Source organism: Haemorhous mexicanus, chromosome 28 (genome assembly GCF_027477595.1).
Source record: "Haemorhous mexicanus isolate bHaeMex1 chromosome 28, bHaeMex1.pri, whole genome shotgun sequence".
Classification (NCBI taxonomy): Eukaryota; Metazoa; Chordata; class Aves; order Passeriformes; family Fringillidae; genus Haemorhous; species Haemorhous mexicanus.
Genome location: NC_082368.1, coordinates 3,823,492 through 3,843,604, shown reverse-complemented (window position 1 = coordinate 3,843,604; position 20,113 = coordinate 3,823,492). Strand labels below are relative to the sequence as shown.

The 20,113-nt window shown below is 50.4% G+C and overlaps 2 protein-coding genes across 2 annotated transcripts; both read right to left on the bottom strand.

Moving 5' to 3' along the window:
• Window positions 1-1,221: 1,221 nt before the first annotated feature.
• Window positions 1,222-5,452, bottom strand: LOC132339277 (keratin, type I cytoskeletal 19-like). Its single transcript, XM_059869467.1, has 8 exons — window positions 4,854-5,452; window positions 4,414-4,496; window positions 4,017-4,173; window positions 3,770-3,931; window positions 3,342-3,467; window positions 3,020-3,246; window positions 1,994-2,107; window positions 1,222-1,489 (listed from the first exon to the last, which is right to left on the bottom strand). Exons 1-7 carry the CDS (start codon window positions 5,376-5,378, stop codon window positions 2,020-2,022), a joined length of 1,368 nt encoding a protein of 455 aa, XP_059725450.1. The 5' UTR covers window positions 5,379-5,452; the 3' UTR covers window positions 1,222-1,489; window positions 1,994-2,019.
• Window positions 5,453-11,121: 5,669 nt separating this feature from the next.
• Window positions 11,122-15,585, bottom strand: LOC132339379 (keratin, type I cytoskeletal 14). The gene is made up of 8 exons (XM_059869606.1): window positions 14,998-15,585; window positions 13,312-13,394; window positions 12,881-13,037; window positions 12,462-12,623; window positions 12,256-12,381; window positions 11,946-12,166; window positions 11,573-11,622; window positions 11,122-11,385 (listed from the first exon to the last, which is right to left on the bottom strand). The coding sequence occupies exons 1-8, from the start codon at window positions 15,502-15,504 to the stop codon at window positions 11,288-11,290; spliced, it is 1,404 nt and encodes a 467-aa protein (XP_059725589.1). The 5' UTR covers window positions 15,505-15,585; the 3' UTR covers window positions 11,122-11,287.
• Window positions 15,586-20,113: the final 4,528 nt, after the last annotated feature.

The window sequence follows — 20,113 nt, the reverse complement described above, 5'->3', positions numbered from 1 at the left end:
AGAGGCCATTCCAGAGCTGGCTGAGCTGTTTCTTTCTTTAGAAACAGACACCAATTCAGACTCATTGTATCCCCCAAAGCCTTCTTGTTAGAAACCTTCATGTCAGGCCCCTGTCTAAGGTCACTCATCAAACCCCATCCAACATTTCATGAGAGAAAGGCTGCCAGAGCCCCACAGTGAGGAGCAAGGGCTGTGCCACCACTCCCAGCCCATCCAGCCCATGGCTGGGACGCTGCTGCCAGCAAGGAGGGACAGGCTGGATCCTGAGCCTTGGCTTGCACACACAGCAAAATGCAGTCGTGTTCCTAAATGTGTGTGCCATTCCTTTCTCTGGGCTAATAAAATGCCAGCAGCTTTTTTTTTTCTGTCTGTTTATTGTGTCTCACTTTTAAAAAAATTCTCTCCCACATATTAATTTGTCTCACCCTTTTATCTTCCTACATGTTGCCAGCTGGTTCTTCCTGTTTGCCTTTTTTACAAATCCATTTAGAGGTTCTTTATTTAGTGTTTTCTCTGGGAATGGTTTTTCTCCATCACAAAGGTGTGGAGAGTCCAGCAGAGCCTGGCTTTCAAAATTCCTGCTTTGGTTTTATTTGAGAAAACTTGTTGTTCTTGATTTTATCCTGTTAGTGTGCATCTGTAATAACTCAAAGGTGTTGTGTATTACATTATACTATGTGAAAATCTGTATTATATTATATTATATTATATTATATTATATTATATTATATGATATGATATGATATGATATGATATGATATGATATTATATTATATTATATTATATTATATTATATTATATTATATTATATTATATTATATTATATTATCATATGCCTGCTTAAGTGAAGACTCCCTTTTCTTTGAGAGGTCTCTCTCAGTAGCAGACTGTCAGTCAGACAGCCCTGAGACTCCCTCCCTGCCCTCTGCCCAGCCTCCCTGGGTGTTTCTTTCCTCACCACCTTCTGCTTCATGTCTTGGCTCCTGCTTCCTCCTCAGGTAGCAAATATCCCTTTCCACAACATTGTCTGGTCTTTCTCCTCCACCCTCCATCCCCGTCCTCAGCCTCTGAGTTCAGCTGGAGCACTGATGGCTTGTTTTCCTTTTTCCCTGTAGTGATTGCTGTGTGGTTGGAGACTGAATGAGGATTCATAATATATTATTTTAAAGTACTTGTATATTGATTTCCTTGTAGAAATTATTTCTCAGGTTCAAGGCTGTATCAGCAGGAGCAAAGTTTTATTGGAGACAAGCCTTGGTCTGTGTTAGAGAATGGCCACAACCCAGGGGAGCCTGAGTGAGGGGCAGTGGTGGGATCAGGGCGGGGTGGCCTGGAGGTGCTGTCCTGCAGAGTCCTTTGACTGCTGCTGGAGCACACCTGAGAACTCCCAGGTTATTTTTTGCCTTGTTTTTCCAAAAGACTTTTTCTTCACAGAGCTCCTCAGGGGATGTGCAGTGGGGCTGGCAGGGACTCTCTGGTCTGCAGTGACCTGAAGGAGAGTGGGAAGAATAATTTTTTCAGCATCCTGTGCCTTCCTCTTACACCCCTTTGCTTTTGTTCTGACTTTTCTCTTTCCCTCTACTGCCAGCTTTGCTAAATTTTTCCTTGTTGAAAGACTTGTGACTGACTGATTCCCCTGCCAGTTCCTCCTTCCCATTTTGAGCTGAAAGCCTTGTTTAAACACACATTTACTGCTGGGCACCCCCCAGTGTCAAACACAATTTCTGTGCAGAGGTTTATAAATAAATATCCCATAGCTGCATCCCTTATCACTGCTTCCCACCACAGCCCAGTTAATCCCAGTGCCCTACCACCAACAGTCACAGCTGTGATCCCAAGTGTCTGACTCCAGCCCAGCTTCTCTCCAGGGAAAAGCTCCTCCAGGCTCTCTTCACCACCCAGAAAAGGCTGGAGACCTCTCATCCTTCTGTTCTGCAGGTACCCAGCACTAAAGAAGTAGTTCATGGTCCCACTTGCCTGGAGGCCCCCTCACCTGACAGACCCTGGGCCGTGCAGGGCTCAGGGCAGGCAGGGCTGGCACAGGCTGGCTTTCAGCCCCGTGCTTCTCCCAGCTGCTGTGGCACCAACTCCTCTTCCTGCCGACCCTCTGTGGAAAAAGACAGCTCTGGACACCCAGACCCCAGCACTGCCACCCTGGAGATCTCTCCCTGCCCTCCTCGCTGCTTTAGCTCTGTCTCTTCAGTCACAGCTGCAGTTCTCCCCACCCCAGCCCTGAGGTCAGCTGCAGCCACCTCTGTCCCCCCTGTCTTCTGGCAGATGATGCTTTTCCATCTGGCACTCAGGATTACCCCGGGCAAGCACTGACAGTGCCACTTCAGCTCTTGCATTAGGCATTTTGGAACAAAAACTGACTTTTCTTGTAAATAATTTAGGACTGGAGAGTCCAGAGGAGCCCACATCAGGGCACCACCATTCCAAAGGCTCCTCTCCCAACAAAACAAAAGGAGTAGGTGGGTGCTCAGGGCAGTTTGTGTGCAGCCACGTCTGGAATTAACAGCCTGGCTGTTTCAAAACCTCAGTCAATGGAAGGCAGGGCAGAGGCAACTGCTTTACATACAAATTAAACTTCCAAAACTTTAATTAAACTTGTTGTGCGAAACTGAAAATGTTTAGATAATTCATCGTTTCAGTTAATTTAGCTGCTAGTCCCTAATCCTGTCTCATTCTGGCAAGCCAATAAAACTCAGTTACATGACTGTCTGTCCAGCTGCTGGTAAAGCTGCCCTTAAAGAGCTGCTGAACTGTGCCAGGGGCTGAGACTGCTCTGGGGGCTCTCCTAGCCCATTCCCTGGCCCAAGAATGGTCTTTGGTGTGCTCCCTGGACATTTATCAGAGCCAAATCCTCAGATGCCTCATGGTTTTCTAATCAGCCCTGTCTGGAAACAGGTCAGCACTGGTTCCTCACTGCAGCATTGCTTTTCCTACCAGGATCACAAATTTTCATATCCCTGTGAGGCAAAGCACAGAGATTTTAGGGTGCCCAGCTCTGTTTGCATACATGATGTCGTGTTGGCCACCCTCCAGCAGGCAGTGGTAGGTCTGGATCTCCTGCTCCAAGCGACACTTGACGTCCAGAAGGGTCTTGTACTCCTGGTTCTGGCACTCCATTTCTGCTCGGATCTCAGCCAGCCGCTGCTCCACGCAGGAGATCTGGTTCTGCAGCTCAGCCAGGTATTTGTTGTAGCGACATTCGGTCTCCGTCAAAGAGGATTCCAGGTTTTCTTTCTGAGCATAGAACAAACACACAGGTACCAGGGTTTGACACAGGTACAGCCCTGCTCACAAGAGCTGGAGCTGTGAATCCTTGTGGCATCACCTACCATAGTGAGCTGGGCTTGTACATTGATTTCCAGGGCCTGCAGCTGACGTCTCAGCTCAGTGACCTGCTTGTTGCTCGACTCGATCTCCTGGCTGCTTGTGACAACCTCCAGATTCACCTCCTCCACCTGCAAGGTCAGAAAAAAACAACCCTTTCCTCACCTCCCCACTGCATCTCCTGGTGTCCAGGACCTCCCCACACCCCTCAGTGCCCTGAGCACATCCAAGGCTGACACCCTGTTTATTCCATTCTGACCCAGTGACACCACGTGGTGGCCCCTTTGCCATGGATGGAACACAGAAATCGGGCAGTACAGTTAGATCTGAGCACATCTGTGACACTTGCTGTTCTTAGGACACCTCCTAATCCCTCATTTCTCCCTTTCCCCCTTGGGGCAGAGCTGGCTGCAGCTCTGAGGACACGAGGTACCTTGCAGGCGTACCACTGCTCCGTCTCTTTGCGGTTGCGCTCCATCAGCGTCTCGTACTGGCACCGCAGATCCTCCAGGATCTTCCTCAGGTCTGGGCCAGGGCAGGCATTGACCTCCACACTCACATCCCCAGTTGCCTGTTTCCTCAGACAGCTCATTTCCTGCAGGAAATACGTGGCTGTATCAGTAATATCCATTCACCCTTGGGGAGACTCTCCTTCTTCTCAATTCCCTGAGAGAGCTGACCTCCTCGTGGTTGGTCTTTAGGCAGCACATCTCCTCTGTCAGAGCCTCACACTGCAGCTGCAGGTCAGTCTTGCAGCTGGCCAGCTGGTCCAGGACGGGCCGGAGGTTGCAAATGTCGGCATCCACGTTCTGCCGGAGACCACACTCGGTCTCGTACCTTAAACCACAGGCAGCAAACAAAGGTCAGCATGGCAGCAAAGCAGGGCAAGGCTTTCAGCCGAGGTTGGGGGAAAAAAATTAGGATCAAATTCTTTCCCTTCAGACATGCAGTGCTATGAACATTGCCAGTGGTATCAGAGGTCTGTTTTACTATGCAGTGTGACAGGCAGAGGGTTGGGATCTCTCCATCACCACCTTTCACCTGCCCTTCCATGGGCCAGCAGGGGACTATACTCACTTCACTCTGAAGTCATCAGCAGTCATCCTGTTGTTATCAATGTTCAGAAGGATTTTGTTAGTTTCCATGGCTGCACATAGGATCTGGAAAAGAAATCGTAAGAGGAATAAGTGGGCTTGCAACTTCCTTTGCCTCCAGAAGATGCTGGAGGAAACACCTACCTGGAGTATTTTATAATGATTCCATATATTGGGGTTATTAATCAGTTATGTGGCATCACAGCAGGGAAACCCATGTGCCAGCTGGGTGGACCCAGACTTGCTGAACCATCAGTGCTCAGTAAATGCAGAATCCCCCTCCCACAGACCATCATTTCATATAAACCATTGCTTCAGCTGCCCCTCCAGAGCCATCGCCTCTGCCCTTTGACAGGGCTCTGTGCACACATGAAAGCAAAGCCCGAAGAAATAGCAGGATTTTCTTGACAAACAAGGGTTTACCTGGTTCTGAAGGTCTTCAATCTCCTTGTGGTAGCAGCTGTAGTCCCGTGGCTCGCAGATGGGCCCCACCTTGGCGTACCACTCCCTGATCTTGCACTCCAGGTCGGCATTGTCCCCCTCCAGGAGCCGCACCTTGTCCAGGTACGAGGCCAAGCGGTCGTTGAGGTTCTGCATGGTCGCCTTCTCGTTGTTAGCAAACAGGATCCCATCCCCACAGCCAGCCCCGGCCCTGGGGAAGCCAGCTCGAGTGCAGACGCCTCCTGTGCTGAATCCCAGGGCAGAACAAGCCCTCTGGGTGGCTCCGAAGCTCCCACCAGCCGCGCTGCCGGCGCTCAGCTGCTTCCCGAGCAATCCCTCGCTCACGCTGCCACCGGAGAAGCTGCCAACCACAGCACCCAAGTCATAGGCAGCATGTCTCCCCGAGGAGGCAGAGGAGACCCTCCTGGCAGTGCCAGCTGCGTTGCTGCCTGTGCTGCCCCTGCCCTGGGTGCAGGTGGTGACGACCTGCCTGACAGTGCAGCTCATGGTGTGGGTGTGGAGCCAACAGAGCCCAAGGCAAGTGCTCAGGTGGCTGCAGGATCCAACTGTGATACCTCTGTCCCCTGGTCCTCTATTTATACCAGTCCCTGTGGATTGTGCCACTGGAGAAGGGCTGTTTATTCTTCCTCCTTGTGACCTGGCTAGGAGGTGTTTTCTTTTTTTTCAGCCGGAAATAATTCCCCAAAGGCGTTTGTCTCCAGAAATCCCACAACAGAAAGATGCTTTGGTTAACAGAAGCGTGTTTCAAAACTACATCAAAAATGTTACTTCCTGAATCATCAGGTCTGACTTGTGATGACAACTCAACAACAGTGACACAAAAACCCAACGATACCCAAGAGTGCCCGGGGAATGAAGCACCACAGCAATTATCCATCCCCGGCGTGGGCGAGTCTACCCGGAAAGTGAAAGCTGTGGGAAAGGCATCCTATCTGAGAGAGCCTGTTCGACCCCTTTGTGACCAGAAACGAGGGTGTCCCCTCACTCAGCTGGCCTCAGTCCCTGGGACAGGGCCAGGAGACCCCCCTGGGCCTGCAGTGAGGGTCTGTTCCATTCCACGTCACTGTTGGTGGAGTCTTGGTCTGGGTCTTTAGACCTCAAATGCTCCAGGAGAGCACAGAGGAATATTGCACTGGAATGTACCAGGGCTGGTTTATCCCTTCTCTTTATTCTACATCCATCAAAACATCCCCTTGAAGAGGTCTGGGTTGTTTTGCTGCTTTCAAGGGTAGACAAAATAGTCAAGTATTTATCTAAAATATGAAAGGATATTTCCTGGACACCAAACATGCAGTCCACTGAATATTCACCACCACACAGGATGTTTCATAAGATTTCTGAAACAGTAATGTGGAGAATTTCAGGAGATGCATGACTCTACAGAAGTCTGATCCAGTTCCAACCTGCACCATGAAAACTCTCTAATACAAGCTAGGTGTTAAATTTAGAAAGAGCAATAGAAAAGATCTTTTAAAAAGTTTATTAAACTAATTTTTTAGTTCTGGAATGGTAAATTGAGGAAGAAGGGAAATAATTAAAATGTTTTGTCATCTGAATCTTTCATTTTATTAATAACATTAATATAGCAATGCTAATATTGGCTGGCTCTCACCCACATGTGGTTCAGCTTTGGGTTTGGCATCCAGGTCACCTGGACACGTGGCATAAAGAATGTGTCAGGTGCAGCCTGGCTCACAAAGTGTGCTTCTGCCATTTGGGCAAGTTCATTAAGCTCAATTTTATCTTGACACAGCAAATCCAGCACTCCTGAACTCTGGGGTGGTTCTGTGGGTGCCCATCCTTTGTTAGAGCCATCATCAGGAAGCGGAGCCAGGGTGCTCTGGTGCCACAGTGATGGCCAGACCCTGCCTGGAGCCAGGAATCAGGGTCAGCCAGGGCTGCCTGGAGCCCACCTGCAGCCTGGTCACCACTGGTCTTTTTTCTACAAAAAAATTATAAAATGAATGCTGAGTAAACATTTAATTTCATTTAATCGAGATTTATATGGTCCTTCATTTTTCAAGGCCAGGTTGGATGGGGCTTGGAGCAACCTGGTCCAGAGGGAGGTGGTGAGGGGTAGATTGAGATGGTCTTTAAAGTCCCTCCCAACCCAAACCATCCTGTGGCTGTGTGATTTCTTCAATGAGGAAAACACCCACAATGAGTAGAGGGGTTTTTACAATTACTGCAAACTAATCAGAGATGTCTGCATTCTTTTCTTTTTCTCTTCTTTCTTTTTCTTTTCTTTCTTTCTTTCTTTCTTTCTCTTTTTCTCTCTCACTCTCTTTCTTTCTCTCATTCTCTGATTCTCCCTTTCCTTCAGGCTTTACTAAAGGTGATTAGAATTCCTACAGCTTTTGTAAAGGAGAACAGTAATTTATTATTATTTTCTTGGAATTGTGTGTTCTTCATGGCAGCTTTATTCCTTTCCAAAATTCAAAAGTTTCTTTAAAACCAGCTCTTGCTTTTACATGAGAACAAACCCTAAGCCCTGCCAGCAGTCACAGCCCTCATTTTATTAAAGCCATTTTCACTTTGTGATGAGGAGATCTGCTAATGATGGCATCTCCATGCCTAATGGAAGGCTCCTTCCAGAATTAGCTCTGATTGACTTCCTGGCTGGAGTCTGCAGACGGAAATTTGCTCCCCACATCCCTGCAGGCAGCCAGGGGCAATGCTCTGATGAGCTGTCCTTGGCTGACTTGGGAGCCCCTTGCAGGCAGTGCTGCACCCCAGGGGAGGAAGAGGAGCAGAGGAATGACAGGGGAGCAGAGGAATGACAGGGGAGCAGAGGAATGACGGCTCATGAGGATCTCCCGTGGGCATTTCAGGAACAGCAGCACAGGTCTGACCAGGAAAAATTACTACTTCAAGTAACAAATGAGCAGAAGAGCCTCCCCCAGGCAAAGGTGCTGCTCCCACGTAATGAGCTTTGTCAAAAACAGAAAGGAAGGGATTAGATTTCAGGTTTCCATCAGCGTCCTGGGCTGTGTGACAGAGAGTGGGGTGGTGGCAGAGGATGGACATGCTGGAGTTATTCCCAAGAGTCCTCTACAGCAGAATTATCAGACTCAACGGGGCAATGGAAATAGGAAAGATTAGATTTCCCTGGAAATCCTTTGGGAGTCTCAGGATATCTTTTAAGGCATAAGACTGTTTCTTAGGCTAATGCAGATGAAGTTTAATGTGCCCCCAAGAAGGAGATCCAGCATTTCATGTTACTACAAATACTCCCTGAATCACCAGGTGTTTTCACATCCAAGAGGACTTCCTTGGGGACTCAATGACTCAGACAGAGCACCAAACCCCAAGTCCCTGCTGGTGCCCAGGCACAGGAGGGCCAGGAGAGGAGCTGGAGCCAGGCATTGCCAGCACTCGCCAGCCCAGCCAGGGAGAGGCTCACCCAGAGGCACCCCGAGTTCCTCTCTGCTCACTGTCAGCTGAATTTCCATGTTAACCTATGGAAAATCCCGGTGTTCTCAATTTACAAAATATTTACAAAGTATTTGCTTATCTGGCTGGTGATCTACCTGTCATGCCACTTTCTGTCAGCCTGTTATTGGCTCTACTGAGGCTGATCATCTTGCTGGTGACACCGGGTGCTCCAGGGTCTGATCCCAGCTTTGCAAGTCACTCCAGGCAAATCATTCAGCTCCTCCAAGTCTCAATTTCAGGCTTTGTAGGATGGAAACAACAACAACTATCCTCCTTCTTGAGGGCATTGTAAAAACAACTGTCTGAGGAGCACATGGGGCTTTAGAGATTGGAAAGATGACATTTAATTCAGTATTATTCATTGTCAGTGTTCTTGCTGTTTTATATTACTCTTGAAACAGGCACATCCCATCGATTTATCTCTATGTCTCCATAATGAAATACCTTTAAAGGATGTTTCCATTTCTTTTCCATTTTAAAGTTTCCATGTTTTGTTTTGTTGCCCATAAAGTTTCACCATCATTCACTGAGGTCTTGCCTCTGTAATTCCCAACTGAATCCTAAAAAGACTTTTCTTCTTGTACTTGGAACTTGCAGCAAATCTGTAAAATGCTCTCCAAAACCAATGTTTGTCCATCTCTTGGACAATTTGTCCCTGTTTCACAGACAAAAATGTGTGTAGCAAAGAGTAAATAACAAGCAATAAGTTACCTTATAGTTCTGTGGCACTTTCCTGCTTCAGAGCACTATAATGTCACACAGATCATTTGTGCTGAGCTTGGACTTTGCTCTTGCCTGTGATAACAGGGTTACACTGAGCTGTGTGCAGAATTAAAGCCTTTTTCATTGATGCAAATATATGTTGATGAATATCCCCTGATAAGGTCCTCCCAGGGGAACTGAATCCACTGATTACAAACCAGGCTCTTCCATCAGCTCTCCCAGCTCTTTCTCCCAGCTCTCCTCAGGATCTCATCTCAGGCTGCTCCTGCTGACTGATGTAAATATCTCAGCACAGGCTGACAGATCCCAGAGATCACTGAGTGTTCTGCTGGGTCAATCTCTCCCCTGTGCCCTTTTGGCTGCAGAAGGGGCCACATCTCTCTGTACTGCCAGCACAGAAATTACTCTTGGACTGACGTCTTCTTTTAGCCTCCTACTTTTATTTAACCAGTTATATTTGTGGTTTGCAGAAAGCTTTTTTGTGTTCATACACTTGGGGCATTCTGCAGATGGTTCAAAACTTAAAAAGCCATTTACAGCTAAAAGATAACAACTCTCTTCTGATGCCAAAAAAAAAAAAAAATTAAAAAAAAAAAGCAGCAAACATTCAGTTTGCTCAGAATTTCCAGCCTGCAGCTTTGCCTGCTGCCAGAGAGTCTGAGACAGCTTGAGGCTCAGGTAGATTTTTCCTTGATCTGGTTTTCTTTTTTGAGATAGCTCTGGTTTGCTTGGTCTGGAAGACTTTCCCCAAGGAAGCTCTGTCATTCCAGCAAAGGGAGAAGCACAATACAGTCCATGAACTCTGCACTCTGCTGTGTCTCGTTTCCTGCCCTTTGCTGTAATTGCTGAATGATGATACAGAATGATAAAATCTCACACTCCCTTCTCTGGAAGGACCTGGCAGGCTCCCCACTTCTTCGATCTCCTTGGCCTGTCCTGTCATGCCCAGCGTGACATCATCAGCTCTTTCCAAACCTGCTGGGGCCAGGGAGCACCCTGGGGACTGTAATGCTGTGGGGAGACTCAGGGAGGATGAATGAACCACTGATCACCCAAAGGACGAGCAAGCTGAGCCTCAGCTGCAGGAGCCTCTTGTCCATTGTTATAAGGGAAGCTGATTTCATGCAAACTGTTCCCTCTTACTTTGGTCTGAGCCCAGATCTGTGTCCTTGAGGTGTGGGATGGACATAAGCTGATTCACAGGGCTCCCAGCTACCACAGACTAGAGAGCATGAAGTTGGATCAAAGTGATTCTATCAGACTTTTGGCTCTAAAACAATTTCCTCTCCTCTCTGGCCCTCCCTTGGTCGCTCTCCAGCAGGCGAGTGGGCACAGGCACAGCCAGAACCTGCTGCTGCCCAGCTGAGTCACTAATCCTGAGCAGCAGCTCAGCCTCAGGCATCATTTCTACCTCTCAGGTAGCTTCAGGAAGGGTTTTAGCAGTGATCTGTTACACACGACAGTGATAGAAATTATTGCTACTCATCCCTGTGCAGATTAAGCAATGGTTACTTTAGTTCCTCAAGTGCAGCCCTGGGGCAGCATGAATTGCCCTGTAAAAGTTTTTGTGCCTGACAGTGTGATTTAAAGACAGTCAAAAGAGACAGCAGGCCTGCAGGGATGAGGTTTGCCAACCAGCTGGATGCTGGGCTCATGTCTCAGAGAGAACACCTGACAGCAGCACTCTTGCTGAAGCCATCTAAGTTCTGCTTACAAGGGAAAGTGACTTTTTGTGATCCTAAGAGTTTGAGAACTGAGCTTTATTTTGTTGGCTTTAATTATCAGCCACGTGGCACATTGACCTCAAACCTCACCATTCCATAACTGCCTTCATTTTGTATCACTTACACACTTTATGTCTTAGCCAGTCCCATGTATTTACAAGCACTGAGTTCATTAGAGAAAAGCTGTCCCAGGCAGAGCCCCTGTCCCTCCAGGTGGAAGCCACGTCCCTACATTCCCCTCCTCTCATTGGCTTCTTGTGGTTTCTTAGGACTTTCCCTGGCATGAACACAGAACCCAGAGGCTTTGCAGGATCACATGTCAGTGATCAGACAAGACAAGTCTGCAGTTGCACGAGCGAGAAGAAAAAGCTTTATTAAGTGTGTCCAGAGACACCTGCATGGAATGAGGGCAACACATGAGGAAGAGCAGGTGAAGGGAGCACACAACCTGGCCACGAATGGCCTCAGGCACTTCTTGGCTCAGTCTGATGCTCTCCTGAGCCAGGGGCTGTCCTAGCGAGTGGTGAGTGCCACCTGCTCCCGGGAGGAGACCACCTTCCCATCCTGCACCTCCTCCACGATCGTGCGCACCTGGCGGGACGATGTCATGACTGCAAAGGAAAGGGTACAATTATTCACAGCAGGAAGGAGAGAAATGTCTTAAAGCATTATTAGATTGTGCACATTCTTCAAGAGCTGGTGGGAATTCCACAAGGGAGTGGAAAATGCTGCTTTAAACAGCCCTGCTTTGACTGGGAAGGGGAAAGAAGGAGGCTGAGTGTAAACGTGGGTTCTTACCATCTCTGCCAGAGTGTGAGGACATGGCCGAGGAGTACTGGGAGGAGATGCTACAAGAGAAGCACAAAACCAAAGAGATGTTAGGGATAAGTATTGGTTGTTGCTGCTACACAGGCTCTGTGTTCAGGCAGGAGAAAAACAGAGAAGGCTCATGGAGATAAAAGTGTTGCTCCACTTGGCCTCTCCTGAGGGACAGAGGAACTGCAGCAACATCCCACTGCAGCCAAAGACCAGGGACAGAGCACTGGGCATCCACAGCTGGTGTGAACAGAGAAACCAGCCCTGAAAGCTATGACTAGCCTGACACCCTGGGCACTTTGTGTCCATGACCCATCTCCTCCCAGCCGCCCTCCCAGCGAAGCCCCTCACGCACTGGGCGTCCTCTCCCTCCAGGAGCCGGCGGTACGTGGCGATCTCCTGCTCCAGGCGGCACTTGACGTCCAGCAGGACCCTGTACTCGTGGTTCTGGCGCTCCATGTCGCAGCGCAGCTCGGCCAGCTGCTCCTCCACGCCCGTGATCAGCATCTGCAGCTGGCCCAGCTGGGTGCCGTAGCGCGCCTCGGTGTCGGCCAGGGTGCCCTCCAGCGCCGCTTTCTGCGGGACGGGCACGGGGATGGGCTCAGGGGGGCGGCCAGGGTGGGCACAGCCCCGCATCCCCCTCCCTGCGTGCCCGGCCCCGGTACCGTGCTGAGCTGCGACTGCAGGTCGATCTCCAGGCTCTGGATCGTGCGCCGCAGCTCCGTGATCTCCGTCTTGCCGCTCTGCAGCTGCTCCGTGTTGATGGCCACCTCCCGGTTCAGCTCTTCCGTCTGCAGCGAGGCAAAGCCGTGCCCTCAGAGCCCTGGCAGCAGCCCCAGCCCCAGCCCCGCGCTCAGCACCAGCTCCTCACCTTGCTGAAGAACCACTGCTCGGCGTCCCTGCGGTTCTTCTCCGCCAGGCTCTCGTACTGCTCCCGCATCTCCGCCAGGATCTTGGTCAGGTCGATGCCAGGAGCAGCGTCCATCTCCACGCTGATCTCCCCACCCACCTGCCCACGCAGGGCAGTCATTTCCTGACACAAAAAGACATAGCACACGTCAGAGTGACATGGCATCTTCCCATGGTGAGAAATTTCTTATATGCACCCAGCACAGGAACCCCACAGACATCCTGGAGGCCCTGCATGAAGGAATTATTTCTCTCCCCTTTCCTGCTCAAGTGTCTCCTGACAGCCCTAATTCCAGAGACTCCTGTGTGTTTGGCCTGACTGCTTCCCTGGTGCACAAGGAAGGTTTGTAGGTCCCAATTTGAGCCCAACTCTGTGCTCACCTCCTCGTGGTTCTTCTTCAGATAAGCCAGCTCCTCCTTCAGGTTCTCAATCTGCATCTCCAGGTCGGCTCTGGACAGGGTCAGCTCGTCCAGGACCCGCCGCAGGCCGTTGATGTCGGCCTCCACGCTCATGCGCAGAGCCTGCTCCGACTCAAACCTGGGGACAACACACAGCTGCATACACCCACCTGACAAAGCATTTTTATTGTCTTTTCCTTCCCCAGCTCAGTGTATTTTTGCCAAGAATCTTTAATTCAATGTGTGTGCGCAGCTCTTACAGTGCAGAAATAGCAGTGCTGTGCCCAGGTGGAGATGAACTAATCCCAAATGTCCCACTCCAGTAGAGCAACCCTGGGTGCAGGTAAAAAGCACCTTGAACAGCCAGGCTTTCCCCCCTTTTTCACAAAAGCTCTTGGAGGTGTTGGACTCACTTGGTTCGGAAGTCGTCTGCTGCCAGCCTGGCATTGTCAATCTGCAGGACGATGTTGGCATTTTCAACAGTTGCAGAAAGAATCTGATGGGGGATAAGTGAAAGAGTTAAAAAGTCATTTCAAACACTGAGTGATCCCATCCAGAGAAGGACTGGAGCAGTGCTGGGCCATGGGGCTGGACTTCCATGGGAGCTCTGCAAAGAGGGAGATGGGGTGCTCGTTTCCATCTCCCATCAGCACAGGCTCGGTTCCCTGGGAACACTGCCATGGGCATGTCACCCTGCCCAGGTGGCACCTCCACGTGCTCACACCATGCTGAGCCCTGGCAGCACTCCAGGCTTTGGGAATGGGAGCAGCCCAGCTAAGAAGGAAAAAAGGGTTGAGGAAGGAAGGAGTGCCTTGTGCCTACCTCATTTGGCTTTCATAATTACACCTGAGGTGCAAGTATTTGCTCTGACATTATGAAAATGATTGGCCATTTAGTGAGCAGGAATTTCTGTAGCCACGAGCTAATGAAGAGTTGTAAATTCTCCTGCTTCAGGGGATATCCAAGAAATAATCCAGGAAATATTGATGTGGTCATTTCCCAGCTGAGGGAGGAGAGGGAGGCAAGGATCTGCCTTCCCCTGGATCAGGAGCAGAAAGTTTCTGTGAGACCCAGCACTTCATCACTCAAATCCAGAGACAGCTCCTGCCTCCAGATGTTTCTGTGCTCCATCAGAGTACACTGACATGCTGGAATCTGCAGAGGAGCTTCCTGCATCAAGGCAAGCCCTTTCCCCCAGGGTGAAGCTGAAGAAATTTTAGGAATGTGAGTTCCCCCCAGGGGCTGACCCTGCCCCATTTCCCAGGAATTTGTTCTTACAGACCAGGTATGACATTGCCCAACCGCCCACACCTCATTCCCTCAGTGAGCCTGAGCTCACTCAGGATGAGTGATAAGGGCTGAGGGGGGACAAGCAATGGCAGGCCAGGAGGGATGGGCAGATCCTGGTGTTTTGGCCGAAGGACTTTTGTTTAAAATCATCCAGGGAGCTGCTAAGAATAAAGAAATTACCTTGGCTACGATTTCATCTGCTGCATTTTACAGCAGGGCACACACCTGATTTCAGCACCTACCACAGCCCAGTGTCTTCCAACCATAGCCTGGAGTCTGTGTCTGCAGCTCCCGAAGAACAACCATCCCATAGGACAGTTTCTTCTATTTTAACCTCTTCCTTTACCCTCCTCAAAGGATAGGGGGGAAAGAATCTGATTTGTAGGATATTTGTGAGAATGACTATTCATCTGCATCTGCATATCACTCAGCAGTGAACAGGGCCAGGAGATAACAAGTCCCTGCCTGCTGAGAGCTCCATCAGGAGCCTAACAGGGAGCAACTACGGGGCACAAGTTGTTAGAAGGAAGGCAGGGGGTGACAGTGTGGCAGCAAGTATCACCAGGTAACCTGAATCTATCTGCCTCCTTTCCTGCCCCATCCTTCTCCCTACCCCAGAACAGTCAACAGAAACCCCATTCTGGAGCCTGGTGATCTGCTGTTGATAGTGACTGTTATTCCAAAGCTCTGCTTTTCATTTCACACTAATTACCTGCTGCTTGATAAACCTCTCCCTCCAGCTGTTACGAACAGGTCATCGCTTCACAAGTGACTCTGATGAAGATGTCACTTTAGTCCCAGCATCCTACCTTGTTCCTGAGCTCCTCGATAGTCCTGTAGTAGGGGCTGTAGTCACGGTCAGGACCAGGTGCCTGCTTCTTGTACCACTCCCTGATCTTCACCTCCAGGTCGGTGTTGGCCTCCTCCAGGGCTCGCACCTTGTCCAGGTAGTTGGCCAGGCGGTCGTTGAGGTTCTGCATGGTCTCCTTCTCCCCCGCCGGCAGGATGCCATCGCCGCCTCCAAAGCCTCCAAAGCCGGCCCCAAAGCCGGCCCCAAAGCCGGCCCCATAGCTGGCCCCAAAGCCCCCGCCCAGGGCCCCTCCTGCGCTGCTGCAGTAGCTGCCCCCAAAGCCGCTGCCGAGCCCCGAGACCACGCGGGAAGAGACGGAGTAGCTGCCGGAGCCCCCGTGCACGCTGGGGGCCCGGTACCCTCCTCCCCCAGCCCGCACGGAGGAGAGCCTGCTGGAGCCTCCCCCCAGGCTCCCGAAGCCCTTGAGGGAGGTGGACGAGGAGTATTGCCTGACAGTGGTGCTCATGCTGGAGGCGGGAGGTGCAGAGAGAGGCGGCTCGGCAGCGCAGCAGCAGCAGCAGCAGCGAGTGCTCGCTCCCCTGCCTCGGGGCCCTTTATAGCCCGGCCAGGAGGCGTTGCCACACTTTTTTTTTCTTCTTCTTTTTTTTCCTTCTTTTTTTTTTTTTTTGTTGCATTCCCGACGATTTTCATCACTCATAAAACCTGAGCCAACTTCCAGAATCGTCATTTTTGCCTTTGTTCTAGTCATGCTTCTTGTCATATCCCACTTGAAGCTTTTTCTCTTACAAAGGGCATCTTTATGCATCTTCCGTTTCCAAGTAAATTGTCAGGTGCGATTAAAAGGAGGAGGCTCCTTGCTCAGGGCTATGATTTAATTCCCTTTGCACTGTGAGCTTTGAAACAGAGTGGTGCAGGCAGCATTTGAGGCAATAGCTCAGCATCTCCTTTTCTGTGGCTTTTTGTCCCAGCTCCTGTTTCCTGTCCCTGCTTGGGCTGCACACACACATCTGCAGGGACAGCAGTCGTGTTGTGAGACCCTGAATGCACCTCCAAAGCCCCCTGAGTACAATGGTGCTGGAAGGAACTTGGCTCCCAATCCTGGAAATACAAGTCCTCTCTTTTATCAGCAGGGAGAGGGATGAGCAGTCATGAAAAAGCAATGAAAAGGGAATTTGTGCTCCAGGGCTCACTGGAGTCTACTTCAGAGACCACCCAAGAGGGGAGGGACTGTGGAAAGGTGATAGGATGGGTTGTTTTCTTTGTGAAGGAGCACTAACAAACCATCCCAAAAGGACAGGGTATGGTGGCTAGCTAGAAACTATGAGATCTCCAGGAAAAATGTGGGATAGCAGAAAGTAGATGAAGGACATAAGGAAAAAGCTTCTGGTGTGTAAGCCCTGTGGGCAGGAGCACAAAGGTGACAGGAGCACAGCTCAGCAGCTGATGCCAGCAATGTTTGCTGTGATGTTTTTCTGTCAGTTCTGAGCAGGCAGAGCAGCTTCACTGTGAGTTTGGAGTTTACAGCTCCCACCTAAACGGAGCTTCAGGAGAGACAGAGATCATCTCTGGCAAGCAAAGAGGCTCCAAAACTGAGCTCAGTGGTGTAGCCAGGCCCTGCTGACCCACAGCACAGGCAGAACCCACCAATCCCAGCGTGCCTGGCTCATCCTGCGGGGTGTGGAGGGGAAGGGATTGCTCATGTGTGCACACGGTGGATTGCTGGGCTGCCTCTGCAGACAGGCCCCAACAGCCCCTTCCCAACAGCCAAGTTCCTCCTTAGATCATTTGCCAAAGGAGGGGAGAAAGGGGATGGAAGGAAGAACAAAGGTACATTGCTGAGGAGCTCAAAGGGCACAACTCCCTCCCCTCCATCTGCAGAAAGCTGGAGACAGTACAGCAGTGGGATGTGTCCTTGGAATATCAGGAGTTGGCTGAGATGGAGAAGTGGTTCCCTATCTTCACTGGTGGATGGAGACAAGTCCGTGCAGCTCGGAGAGCTGGAGGGTGGGAGTCGCTGGAGGATCGGAGTCTCCCCGTGCTGGCTCTGGCTGGCTCTGTCCCCTGCAGTCAGCGTGTCCCTGTCGTGTGAGCGCCGGGCACAGCGCCAGGGGACGCCCACTCGCTGCTCGTCCTGCCCAGGTGCGGATGGAAAAGGTGCAGCAGCGCGGGGGCGGCCGGGCCGTGGTGCTGCCAGGAATGTGCTTCGTCCCCATCTTCATTTCCTCACCTCTGCCCGGGCAATGCCGTGGTTTGTCCTCTCTGATTGCAGCGGTGATGTGGGGAAAGGGGAATGGCAGAGACAAAACCGGTACAGGGCCCCTGTGCGAGTCCAAACGCTCAGCCTCGCCCTGAGCAAAGCCCCTCAGAGTGGCACAGTGTCACTGTCACACAGTCACCTGCTGGTCACACAGGTGATTCACGGTTCTTCCTCTATGGGGAATTGCCTTTTCTTTCATCTTTTGTTTGCCATTGATCTGCTATGTCATAAAAGCACACATTGCCCAGAATATCTGTGATACTTTGGTAATGCCACAGGGCAGCAATTAAAATCATGAGCATTAATTAAGAGTTAAAACGACATTAACCACTCAAGGACGTTATTTCCATGACCTCCCATTGAACACAACCACAAGGACTGCATGTTGTTTCTATCACACCCTTTGAAGTAAAAGGCTGACTATGAAACCAGGTCCTGCCTCTCTTCTTGAGCACGTGCACACCGTGAGCCCATTTTTAATATTATTCAAAATCAGAATTCCAGTCCCACGGCATAACAGCCACTCCATGGTAGCACAATGGTGTTCAAACATGCAATTGGTCTTACTGTGGGGGAAAATGGAGGTGAAGTTCTGGCTCCAAAATTACATATCAGCAGATGCAGATACTGCCTAGATAAAACCATTTCCCCTCTTTTTATATGTTTATAAAGTTTGCCCTGGAATCAAATTATCATGAAAAAGTTCCCTAAAATGAGCTGGAAACCACATATAAATGTCTGTTTCTAAAGTGGTCTTTTCTGTCAGAGGAATTCAGTGTTGCCTGAGAAGTCAAACCATCTTTCTGGACTAAATTCCCACTTTCAGAGACCTGCCTCAAGCTGCTGCTGCCTGTTAACATGAGCCACCCCTGCAGCTCCCTCCTCTGTGGGGTTTCCTAAGGTCAGGACTAATTATTAATGCTCAAGGCAGGAGAAAATTGACATCTGTTTTCCACACCTCCCTCACACTGTGCAGGAGTAATTAAAGCCGGGGATTTCATTAGCAAAGTGTTATTTGTTGTTTCTATAGGAACACAGGTGTGCCAAGACTTTTACAGGAGGAAAATATAAAGCAAGGGTGAATTGCAGAGAGGCACCTCAGCATCCCTGCACTGGATGTCGCAACAGCCAGAGGGGCACAGGCATGGCAGGGGACTCAGAGGGGCTGCAAGATGTGTTGGTGGTCCCTGCACCACCCGTGGGGACAACAGGGTCCCTAAGAGGTGTGGCAAGCTGTGACCCTTCTCAGCTATCTGATCTTGAGTGATTCAACCCGGTCTTTACCCAGCTCTGGGACATGAATTCCCCCAGGGAGAGTTCCTGGCCTGCCCTGGGCTCCCTCCTCAAGGCTGTGGGAGTGGAGGGAGCAGGACTGTGGAGGTGGTGGGCTGGAAGTGCCTCGGGTTGGGAGGGTTGGGAACTGTGCTGCTGCTGATCCGTGGATTGTCCATGACACTCCACAAGGACAGCAGCAGCCTTTATCCCAACCCCACTGATGAGCTCACTGATACCAGCATTAAACTTCAAACCAAAACTGTGTCTCCTCTGGCCACTGGATGCTGGGGATGCTCAGGGCAGCCAGTGCCCAATGAGGGTCACAGGGGTCTGCTCCAAGGGAACAGAATCCCAGAATCCCAGAATAATGAGGTTGGAAGAGACCTCTAAGATCACTGAGTCCAACCTATGCCCTAACACCTCAACTACACTATAGCACCAAGTGCCATGTCCTGTCTTTTTTAAACACATCCAGAGATGGTGATTCTACCACCTCCCTGGGAAGAGCATTCCAGTGTTTTATTATTCTTTCGGTGAAAAATTTTTTCAATATCCAACCTAAACCTTCCCTGATGTAGCTTGAGACAGGGGGGACACAACCCAGGCACTGGGCAGAGCTGCAGGGCAGGGGGTTGGGGGCCTCAAAACCATGGAGCCCTGACAGTCTGGCTGTGGGGCAGATGATGAACTGCAGGCATCATTCCAATGTTTGGGGAAGAATAAAGAATTCTCTCTTATCTCTTCCTACATTCCAGACAGATTTCTGGAGAAGGGTGATAAAGCTGTGTGGCCAGCTCTGCTCTCCCTCTCATTTAGTCGCTCTGCTCTGATTCATTTCATTGAGTTAGAAGTTGGATTTACAAAGTAATAAATGTGTCAGAATGCAGCCAAGAATGTGTCTGAACTGGCTTTCCAGGAACGCTGGCCCGGCTGACTGCAGTGGGAACTGCTGTGTCAGGAGCAGCCACCGGCAGCTGGGGAGTGCCACAAGAACTCCCAGAAGAATTTTAATCCTTTTTCTTGCACAGACCATACCTTCCTCTTCCCATCACTGTTTTCCTCACCCTTCAGTGGAGCCCTTGGAGCAGGAACCAAACTGAGCTGAGCTTGCCTGTCTGGAGGGACAGCAGCTGGTGGATCCCTGTTCTGCCTGCAGCTTCAGACCATTTCACCCCAAAGTTTGGGATCCAGAATGGGGAGCAGCTGCTGGGGCAGAGCTGGGGTGTGGCATTTGCAGGGTCCTGTCTGCATCACTTGGGCTTTGTTCACTTGCTTGGCCTCGCTGGGTTAAAGCTTCAGCGCTGCTGCTGCTGGGCATTGCAGCGGGGGAGCAGCACTTTGTCCAATCTGTGGAGCACAGGGATTCTCACAGGCTTCACCTCCCAGCACCTGTGGGATCAGCTCCTTTCCAGACTCCCCCCAACCCTCTCCCCTGAAGCTGCTGTGTCTCAGGAGTTACAGAGGTGTGGGTGTGCAGGCCCCACCATCAGGGTACCAAGGATGGAGAATGTTGCTCCTTCCAGCTCTGTCCCACAGCTGCAGGGGTGGGACAGCCCAAGAGCATCAAAACCAGACCTTGGTG

Bases quoted from the DNA above. Each gene is read 5' to 3' on its own strand.
- LOC132339277 (XM_059869467.1), bottom strand. From the start codon at position 5,378: ATGAGCTGCACTGTCAGGCAGGTCGTCACCACCTGCACCCAGGGCAGG. The intron at 4,174-4,413 runs GTGAGTATAGTC...CTGTGGTTTAAG, and splicing joins GCTGATGACTTCAGAGTGAA to GTACGAGACCGAGTGTGGTC. The intron at 3,468-3,769 runs GTACCTCGTGTC...CTGACCTTGCAG, and splicing joins AGCAGTGGTACGCCTGCAAG to GTGGAGGAGGTGAATCTGGA.
- LOC132339379 (XM_059869606.1), bottom strand. From the start codon at position 15,504: ATGAGCACCACTGTCAGGCAATACTCCTCGTCCACCTCCCTCAAGGGC. The intron at 11,623-11,945 runs GTGCGTGAGGGG...CTTCTCTTGTAG, and splicing joins CTGGAGGGAGAGGACGCCCA to CATCTCCTCCCAGTACTCCT. The intron at 11,386-11,572 runs GTAAGAACCCAC...TTTCCTTTGCAG, and splicing joins CTCACACTCTGGCAGAGATG to TCATGACATCGTCCCGCCAG.